The 10,634-nt window shown below is 45.4% G+C and overlaps 1 protein-coding gene across 3 annotated transcripts; it reads left to right on the top strand.

Moving 5' to 3' along the window:
* The first annotated feature begins 41 nt into the window (after positions 1–41).
* ncoa5 (nuclear receptor coactivator 5) lies at positions 42–8,467 on the top strand. Of its 3 annotated transcripts, none has more exons than XM_037490729.2 (12): positions 42–198; positions 1,257–1,316; positions 2,692–2,967; positions 3,166–3,273; positions 4,393–4,456; positions 5,363–5,563; positions 5,636–5,769; positions 5,925–6,081; positions 6,245–6,444; positions 6,575–6,779; positions 6,871–6,962; positions 7,723–8,467. In XM_037490729.2, the coding sequence occupies exons 3-12, from the start codon at positions 2,799–2,801 to the stop codon at positions 8,247–8,249; spliced, it is 1,857 nt and encodes a 618-aa protein (XP_037346626.2). In that variant the 5' UTR covers positions 42–198; positions 1,257–1,316; positions 2,692–2,798; the 3' UTR covers positions 8,250–8,467. The 3 variants fall into 3 exon arrangements, with proteins under 3 accessions (XP_037346626.2, XP_037346625.2, XP_037346627.2); XM_037490728.2 differs by having other exon boundaries at positions 6,242–6,444; XM_037490730.2 differs by lacking the exons at positions 2,692–2,967; positions 3,166–3,273 and having other exon boundaries at positions 43–198; positions 6,242–6,444.
* Positions 8,468–10,634: the final 2,167 nt, after the last annotated feature.

The following is a 10,634-nucleotide window of genomic DNA, read 5'->3' as shown; positions in this document are numbered from 1 at the left end:
ACAAGTTTCCAGCTTGAAGCAGCCTCGGAGATGAAAGGCAAGCTACCGTAAAGCAGCAGTAGTAGAAGAAGAGAGCTACCGTAAAGTAGTAGAAGAAGAAGAGCGGCTTTGTGAGAAGCTAGCGAACTTGCTAACGTTAGGACTTGTCCGCGACCCTCAGAGTCTGTAAACCGATCCAAATTGATTTACACACCGAAGGTGGGTAAAGAGCTGCTCTGTTATCTCCAATACATCGATTTATTCAGGTTTAAGTATATTCTCAGCGTATCTATTATATAGTCTCAGAATGCTAGCTGTTTGCTTTTAAGATACCAGATGGCTATGCTAATGCTAAGTACCTAACGTTAACTAACGCTGACCTGGCTACGTAAGTTAACATTTAAAAGCCATGAATTGGTAATACGCAATGGAATGGTGGTACAGAAGCGTAGCGACGTTTTTTTTTAAACCCGTCTCAACCATTAGCGGCTCTCATTTGATCTGTTCGCGTGTGACTCGCCATTTGCAGCGCGAGCGGCGGTCCGTCTGCATCCCGGGAGCAGCATTAATGAGCGCAACACCAATGTGCTTACAATTCGCCACATAACTGTCTACACAGCGGCGATGATATTAGTTTAATTTGCAGATTATTATGATTAAATGACTACTTTATCTCGAACCAGAAGAGGCTCGCTAGTTTTAAACGTATTGAAACATTGAATTGCTCGGCTCTTCCTGACACACCTGGCTCTGTTGGACCTGATAATAAAGCAGTTTTCTTTTGATTTGGACAATGTTGCCGCCTCACTAAATGTCCTCATCCAGGAGGGGTGTTATTTGGGGAAACTAACGTTTACCACATCATAAGTCATGTGTGTGGATGTAGAACTGCTGTGTTCCTGTGCTTTTTTTAAATTAGAATATTGGTTGGAAAAACGATATTCACAACATGAAATGAACACGCGTCCTGTCGCTCTTCCTCCTGTCAGATGTTGCTGTGGGTCAATGAAAGTAGTATCAAGCTACCACACAACTCTTAATAAACAATGGACCCTTTAATACCATGTTTTAACAAGCTCTTTATCGTTTGCCGTGGTCATATTTCATTGCAAATATTGATTTTCTATGTTCATTGTCACGCACCAATCACCAAGCCAAATTCCTTGCACATGCAACATATTGGTGCAATAAACATTCTGATTGGAGTATTTCAAGTGATTCTTATTTTCCTCTAATCTGTTACATTTTCATTGATTTTATTTTTCTCTCCCTTTCAGACATTTGGGGTTTTTGAACTATGTGGCCACAGAATCCAGGGCGTCAAAGTGCAACCTAAGGTATGTAAAGGGTTGCTTCCTTTACTATCATTAATCATTAATGTAAAATAAAGCTTTTACCTTCTAATAACTTCAATTATGTTGTGATTGGAAAAAACTGAAATAGTTTCCTCTCTGGGATGTTAGCTGATTTCATCCTGAAGACATTTAAAATAATTTGTTTCATTGAAGAAAAAATTTGTACCATGGCATTTTTAAGATTATCTCAATTTCACAATTTCATTTCATCGACGCCATTTTCTTCAAGATTCAAGAGAAGAGGATAATTTGAACAAATTATACAAACCGACGCAATGGGGCATAATTTTCTTACCAAAAAGTGAATTGAAACTATTCGCCGCACTGTAAACACTTTTGGGCCAAGTTGGGATGCACAACATTACCCTAAACTTAAAAGGCAGAAGGACGGGTTGTTCTAAAAAGGTGAGGAGTGTGGCGGTGTTTGTATCTGCAGACAATCCGCCCTCTGCCTCTATTTTCTCTCTGTACGTTTGGCGCATTTCTGGGCGTCAACCTCTAAAAAAAACCTGTAGAATCCATGTTCTACAATGTCATCAACACGCATCCAAATAAGTGTGTAATAATTGTGGACACGCCGCCAAAACGCGCTCAGAAGGCACGGGCCAAACGCCAACCGCAGCCAGAACCTCAAACCGAAAGGCAGCCTGGTGTCGTCTTTCCCGGGTGGCTTCACCAAGTGAAATGTTTGCGTTGCAACGTGTTCTCGTCGTCAGCTTAAAGAGCCCCGCACTCTTTCACCGCCCACACAGTCTTCACGTGACATACTTTAATCTCTGGTTTGACATTTTAAGAGTCAGGTTGCATTTTATATCATGTCATTGTTCGCTCTATGCTCCACGGGAACCAATATAGTTAATATATGTTTTCTCTACCACCTCAGAAACCTCTGTGCATCTCTTACTAGGAAGTAGGAACCACTCATTTCCAAACTACATGAAATATCTGTTTGAGTGACAATAAGCAAAGTCAAATTTTAAAAGGTTTGAAAAAACTTTAACATTTTCTATATAGTGCCATTTGACAAAATGAGTCATTGAAGGTTAACTTCTAGAAGAGTCCGATACCCTGTTCTTTTAATCCCATGAGCATTACCTCGTAGGTAAAGGTCCCGTGGCTCCCTGCCGTGCACGCCAGCGCCAAAGAAAGTGTTTCTAAAACACAAGCTTTTGGAAGATTTTGCAATTTAACCAACCCGACTTGTGTCCAATTTGCTGCATTTTGAAAGTCCTCTTTGCCCGATCATTTCCATTGTCTGAACCGTGATGTGATTTTGACTTGCAACATTTGCTTTGCTGAAACTTTTCATCCCTCCCAAGACAATTTTATCTCCTCTCTTCACCCACTGATGTTTCAGGATTTCGAACGGCAATTTAAAGACGGCGATTAGTGAGCAAACCAAACTTTTACCCGCATTTGAGACGCACGAAGACAGAAGAGAGCAAACCACTTTTGAATCGAGTCATGTCTCGCCGGAGGAGCCTCAGCCCGTCACCGGGGCGCTTTTCACGCTCCTGCAGCAGTAATGATCCCAGAGATCTGGAGAGAAGGATTTTTGTTGGGAATTTGCCGACCTCCGACATGGAAAAGAAGGATTTGGAAGAGCTGTTCAGCCCTTATGGGAAGATAACCGGTCAGTAAAACACAATGCAAGCAATCACATCATTTTAATAATGTCTTGCAGCATCAGGCGTCGCTTTATTTATGAAATTGCAAGCATGTAAAATGCCGACGGATGTCCTAATCAAAAACTTCTTAAAGTGGGCAGCACTCCAAAAATGTTCTTCAAAATGATCCTAAAACTGTACAACTTTAAATGTTCCTCTTCCAGGCGTGTCCATGTTTCGTGGGTTCGGATTTGTACAATTTGAACGTGTTGAGGAAGCGGAAGCTGCAAAGGCTGCCCAAAAGGGTCGAATATATAAAAGTTATAAAATAGGTAAGCCCTAACTGCAGCAGGTGTGACTGTCTGGCTGCAGAGGATGTACAGATGTTGCATAACCAGTTAATGAAAGGTGTGTGTGTGTGAGAGAGTGAATACCTTTGAGAGATTGGGCATGGTGTTTTCCAGAGTTTATCCTGAAGATAATCATGATTTCTGTGGATTTGAAATATAAAAAGTCCAGCAAAAAGACGAATACATTTCAGCTTGACTTCACTTTCGTTCTGTCATTTAAAGATGGAGATTGGGTGAATAGATTTTCCTTTTTCAAACCCATTTCTATGTTGCCTCTAGTCAGCAAAATGCCTATAATGACACAAGTGGAGCTCTTCTTTTCCACAATAAACGGTTTTCATTTGACGGTGCTCTGATCAGGGTTTTTGGGGCCGACTGTGGAAGCCAATCAGGTGCTTTTATTTGTAGCCTTTTATTGTAGCATTGTTTATTCAGGAGGAGATTCTATTGCGATATGACTTTTTATTGACTTTTATTGTGCCCCATTTTATACAGAGGTTCTGCAAACCCCTGCACCTGGTTCTTTAAATCGGACCCAGTCTGGCTCTTGGGTTCAGGTTTAGCTCCTGATCGGCTTCCACGTTGAGCTCGTTGGATCAAACTTTGGCAGAAAATGATCGCAGCACCTTCAGTTGAATTTATTTCATCTACAGTTCAACATGTTATAAAGGAACATTTAGCAGTTTTTCTACCAACACTTTCTTTCTTTCTGTGGACCGCAAACCAAAAAATAAAGTTTACTACATTTTGGCGAAGCTTGAATCTCTGAAATCTTTTTTTTACTGTTTTTCCACAACTGGGATTTAAACGCGTCACTCAGGTCGAGCTCTCGATTTTTTCTGAAGGCAAAATGTCCAGTTGAAAAATCAAATTTTCGTTTTGCTCAATTTTAAGTGCACGAAAAAGCACGTTCGTTTCTTGAACCCAGTTCGACAGATTGAGGAACTTGATTCGCTGCATTTGGACACTCGTCCATCTCGGATTTCAGAATTTCTCATTTTTGGATCGTGGAAGTGTTGACGCGGCCGCTCCGCTCTGCCTGAAAAGAAACTGATTAACTTGTCACTGTTCTGTTCAACGTTTGGATTGATTTATTTTCAGATGTAAATATGGCAGTGGAGCGACGGCAAGCTAAACCTCAATCCCAGCAGAGCCCTCCACGAAGGTAAAGTAACGCAAAATTGGTGTGCAGACCTACGATCACCTCCGAGGTGCCGGTAAACTAAAGTTTCCTCCACTGTCGTTTCCACCCGTGGGGGCGCTTAAGGGACGACGGGCTCGTGGCGCCTCGTTGGACAACCGTTTCACACATTTGCAGATATACTGAAATAAAGAGAATAGTCATATTGTTGTAATTCAGCGTGTCTTTGTCTCACATGCTCATGTTCTTTAGTCTGGTTTTGCACTACATTGCACCTTTTTTGTGGAGGAAAACGATCTAATTATCAGGCGCAAAACATCCCGCTCCAGTCCAGATTTGGGTGTACGGGGGGCTGGTCGTTTACACCCATGAGTAGCATTCTAATTATCAAAGCACACAACTCACAAGGAATTTTCTTTCAACATTGAAATATACTTCAGTGGGAAATATAACTCTCCTAATAAATATACGGATTGGGGAAACTATGGCCCCTCAAACCCTAAAGCAAACAAAGCCAACCTCCACTACTTCTACACCCGAAGGGTTCAAATAGCAGAGAACATTTCAAGCACATGTGCATTTAAATAAGATTTGCATCGTGGGAAACGTGTCTCACTGAGGAATAAAACTCAAATCATCCCCTCCAAGTGCTGGATGCGCAAAATACGCCGCCTTGTTCCCGGAGGTTAGTAGCCGGGGCACCTGAGTGTGTGTGTGTTAGGAGCTGGATTCTTGGTCGGGGGAACCTCCAACAGTCGACAAATCGATTCGGTTGCGACCGCGGATCGATCGGATCGACACTTCAGAACCTCGTTGTCCACTCGTCTCGGGAATCGTCTCCGTCCTCCTCCACCTGCACTAAACGTAGGCCTGTCCCTGTTTCACACCCCTCATTTGTCTCAGCGCTAACGGCTAACTGTCCCCTCTCAGGGCCTCGTACGGCACCTACGGGGACGGCAAGGAGGCCCGGCCCCGCTCGCGCTCCCCCGCGTATCCCCGAGAGTCCCGGGAGGGCCGCGACGGGAGGGACTCTGCTCGAGAGTCCAGGCCGAGGGGACACTCTCGGGACCACGACTACCGCTACCGGGGCTCAGAGGCCCGGGACAAAGACCCCCGGGATGCGGCGTACAGGTGACTGCTCGGAGAGACGGACGCTCGCCGTCTAGCTGTGTTTTTAAAAAACTTTTTATTGTCTCCATGCAGCAAGGAGGACTACGACCGCTTCATGCGCAGTAGCGGCACTGCGGAGGACTACTACCGGAGGAAGGACGAGGCCTACAGGGACCCGTACAGAGACCCGTACCGAGACCCGTGGAACGGACGCCGTGAGCCGGACGGTACGAGAAGGGGGCGGCGGGGGGGGGGGGTCACAAGTAAACACAAGAAGAACTGTAGCTCTTCCCGGATGGGTTTGATTTTCCTGCTTTTATTGGGACCTGGAAACATGGTCAGATTCTTTATCTGACATCACACTCCCCCCCCCCCCGTCCAGCCGCCTCGGGCCTCGCTTCGGGAGTAGACGATCGCGCCCGGCCGGAGGAGCGGCGGCGCAATGAGCTGTACCGCCAGTACTACGAGGAGCTGCAGCGGCGCTACGACAGCGAGCGGCCCGTCGACTGCTCGGTGATCGTCGTCAACAAGGCGCAGAAGTAAGTCCGCTCTCCGCTGGGGGAACCAATCGGAGCCCAGGCCCCATTGCACGCCGCGTGTCTTTATTTCATATTGCGTGTGTGTGCGTGTGTGTGTGTGTGTGTGTGTGTGTGTGTGTGTGTGTGTGTCCTTTGTGTACTTCTGCTTCACAAACCACTGTAGGGAGTATGCTGAGACGGTGGGGCGGAAGGTGCGTGATCTGGGCATGGTGGTGGACCTGATCTTCCTCAACACGGAGGTGTCGCTCACTCAGGCGCTGGAGGACGTGGGCCGAGCCCGCACCCCCTTCGCCATCATCATTACCCAGCAGCACCAGGTGCACCGGTCCTGCACTGTCAACATCTTGTTTGGCACACCGCAAGGTAACGCAAGGCGGCCCCGGGTGCTTGTCGTTGATGTTTGGTGGGGGGTGAGGGGGGGGGTTGTTCTTGCCTCCAGAAGCAAAGAGCAGCAGTGTTTGAGAGGAGTGTCTTTGTGTTGTTGTGCGCTTAGAGCATCGCAACATGCCGATGCAGGACGCCATGATGCTGGTTGCCCACAACTATGACACCTACAAGGTTGAAAACCGGGAGAAAGAACGCAAGGAGATCGCCCGAAAGGCGGCCAAGATGGCGGACGACGTGCTGCTCAGGGAGCCCGACCGAGAGAGCCACCCGGTGTCCGTGCTCACCTCCATCACGCTGCTGTCTGAAAACAGGTAGGTCCTGTGTCGTCAGTGAACTGTGGACATGGTGACACTAAGTGACGTATTGAGTTTGATAGCGTTTTCTGCTCTGCTTGCCGAGTAGATTTGTAACGCCAGACGAAATGGATGGTCTCATCGCCTACCTGAAGGACAAACGAGCTCGACTGCTACGAAGCGCCGCAGAGCCGCTCACGGGTGAGAGGGGAAGGAAGGAAAATCACATTTTGAAGGATTGTTTCTTGTCTTTTGACTGTTTAAGAAGTACAAACTAGTGCTGTCAAGCGATTAATCACATTTATGTCAGTTAACTCAAAGCAATCGCACATTTTAGCTATTCTAAAATTAATTAATTTTTTCATTTTAATGCTCTTCTCAACATGGGAAAGTCGATTGGCTTCATGCAAATGTTTACTGAAAAACAACATTGCCAAACAGGGCGGTACAAAATAAAATCATATGTCCACATTTCAGGTAACAAGGACTTAGTGCAGTTAAACCTTGGCTTAATGTTTTCTTTTGCTGTGAACAAAGCCTCTTATTTCAGAAACAATGAGCCGTTGAGGTCACTCATGTGTGGACGACCATTCCAGTTTTTTATCTTGCGATAAACAAATTGACAATGTTAAAATGGGTTTGCATCGCGTTAATAACACGTTTAACTGACGGCACTAGTTTATACTCACACAACGTTGAGGGAGAAATGTACTGGTCCTGTAGGACATTTACGGTTTGAAGCAAAAACCATCAAAAGTTCAGCTTCAACGGGTGGTGTAAACTTCTGGTTTTAGTATGAAATCTCTTTGAAACCATCTGACAACTGTTGTAAATAATTCAATTTGAGAACCCACATAATGTCTTTTTTAAATAATTCAGTATTTGTATCCCTGCCACCATGGAGATACGTTCTGTCTCCTCAGCCATGAATTGAGTTGTTCCTCCACCCTTCTCCTCTCAGCCGGAGTCCACGCTGCTCACGTCGCTCCGGCGGCGATGCACCACGACGCCGCGCCCTCGGCCACGGGACCGCCCCCTGCGTCCCACCCTGCTCTCGCCCCGCCCCAGTCCAGCCACCTCGGCCTGTCGGCGGCCCCGAGCGCGGCGGCGGCGTCCAACCCGAGCCACCAGCAGGAGCTGCAGGCCAAGATCCTCAGCCTGTTCAACAGCGGCAGCGGCGTGGCGGCGGGCGCCGGAGGCCTGCCCCCCCCCGTGTCCCAGTCGAAGCCCTACAGCTCCCTCGGCCCCGCCCCTTCCCAGATGCCGCCCCGCCCGACCATGATGGGCCCCTCCGCCGGGGGGCTCCAGGGTTACGGCGCCCCGGCTGGACCCATCAACTTTGACAACCCGAGTGTACAGAAAGCGCTGGACACCCTCATCCAGAGCGGGCCGTCCCTCAACCACCTGGTGAGCCCCGTCGGCGCCCAGCAGCCCCCCCCCGGCATGGGCCAGGCCCCGCCCATGTCCATGTACCCCCGACATTACTGATGTTGTAGCCATTAGCCTCCCCTAATGTGACCCCCCCCCCCCCCCCCCCGACACAAGTAGACTCCACAACAGTCTGTGCAGTGAATTTCCCGGCTGTGTAATATAAGTAGGTTGGATGTTTTGTAAGAGCTTTTAATCTTTTTTATTTGACAGTAGTGTTCATTTGGTTCCATTTGTTCAAATGATTCCTTTCTTCTTCTTAGACATGAGGTGAACTGAGAAAACGTTGCATGTGTAAAGTACATTTTTGTTCTTTTCCACCCATGATTGTGTTTTAGTGCACAGTGTCTTTTTATAATTTGTAACATTTTCATTGTCAAAATAAGACGTGATTAAAAACTCGACACATTTGCTGTAATAAAATGGTATTGGTTTATTGCATTTTGTGCTGACAAATCTATAAAATGGAACGGGTATCGCCAGAAGCCATAGATATAAGCATTTGTAATGTAAGATAAAACTACTTTTTCCTTTTTTTTTAAATGTATCATGAAACACAATATAGAATAATACTTTATTTTTTTAAATTGTATAATATTTAACTTACACTGACACAAAAAAAACACCTCCACACTAACTGTATTTGATTTATTTACATGTTGCCCCCTCCCACCCCTGCCCCCAGCAGTTACAAGTGCACACACACACCCACAGAACTTAAAGGAACCACAGCTTTACCATAAGACTAGGTACAGTATCAAGGAAGAGTAAAGAACATTTTGGAATGAAAAAAAGCATTTTCATTTTACTGAAATTTGATACAGGTGTGTCTTTGAGTGTGTGCTGTATATAGATGATGATATATACATATATACATCATCATCTATATCTACATCCATTACATTGTCAGGCATCCATACAAAAATGTTTCCCATAACTCCAGTGAATTAAAATCATACCTGCACTCAAATAAAAAAATGTTTCAAAGCAATTAAGAAGGGAATATGTTTGTTAGTTAAATTTGAACCTGCCGCTGCTAAGTTAGCTTAGCACAAAGAAAAGCTCATCTGCTACCAGCACGTCTTAAGCTCAATAATTAACACTGAAGTCAAATCAAAAAGGGGTTAATTATCGAGCCACTAAGTGCATTCCCCAAAAACCTAACTAATATACTTTAATATGCATTAAATAAAAAGAAAATATGTAATGGCTGCCTTTTTATATCACTTACACCAAATTGTGTATTTTTGCAGGACTCTGCTGCTTTGGCACTTTCAGTCTTACTCACTTAGTGGAAACATCTGTTAACTAAATATTTGTATTTAATAATTCACTGGAGCACATGTTTGCACACCATCATGAATGTAGTTAACTGAAATAAATACTTTGGTACTCAGTTTATCTGCAGATAATATTTGACACAACGAGAAGACATGGTCAACAAATCTACCATAAAAAATAGAATCTTGTACCATAATAATAATAATTCATCTTGAATACAATGATTGGCCAGTTCTAAGGAAAGAGGAAAAAATATCATACAACTAAGAAATAAAAAAATGTTCTAACTGAAAAAAAATACTTTTATACCACAAACACCCAATATATTTTCAATACACCTTGTTCATGCACTGAGTTACACAACATGTGTGGCACATCTGGCTCTGCTTGCACCGGCCGACAGCCACTCGACCTCCAGCAACATTTACACTGAAGGGCGCCATCTTATCTCAGCTGCAGACTGTGTGTGTGCGCGCCCTCTCGGCCGTGATGTGGGCCTCTGTCGGTACCTTTAACAGAACCTCCTCGACCCGGTAACAGATGTGTTTCAGAGCCCTTGATATCCATTTAAGGATGGAGACTGGGTAATGATCACCGGCAAGTTTGTCTCATGCTACAGTTGTGCAGGCGAAGGATCTGATCTAAATCGTAGATCAGTTGGAGGGGGGGGGGAGGGGGGGGGGGCGTGCTGGTTTCTCAGTCGACTGTCATATGTCATCCAAACAGAGCCAGTGCCACAATTGGAAGCGCGAGTTTTATATTCTTTGATCTTTTTTTTTTCTTCTCAGAATTATACTGCAATCACATTTAAAATACAGAGCTGGGGTGGATTTATCGGCTGGGATGGGGGAGGCCAGGGGTGAGGGCAGATGAGGTGAGGGGGGGGGGGGGGGGCCGTGGAGGAGGGATTCTGGGACGGCTCACCTCACAGATTGCGTGACTATAATAAATTCAACAGTTAATATTCTTCTTTTTTTTTGGCAAGAGAAAGGAAAGAATGTGATGCATGCTAAAAATGTCCAAGAAAACGCTGAAATGTAAACATGATGAGCAGAAATGTTTCTGCGTCGTCGCAGTTCAAAACGGCTGCAGGATGATGGGAGTTAATCTTATTTGATGTTTTTTAGTCTGAGCTGTAATACACTCGTGTGCCGCCAGGGGCCG

Source organism: Pungitius pungitius, chromosome 8 (assembly GCF_949316345.1).
Source record: "Pungitius pungitius chromosome 8, fPunPun2.1, whole genome shotgun sequence".
NCBI lineage: Eukaryota > Metazoa > Chordata > Actinopteri > Perciformes > Gasterosteidae > Pungitius > Pungitius pungitius.
The sequence above is the reverse complement of the archived record's forward strand: the minus strand, read 5'-3'. Positions and strand labels throughout refer to the sequence as shown.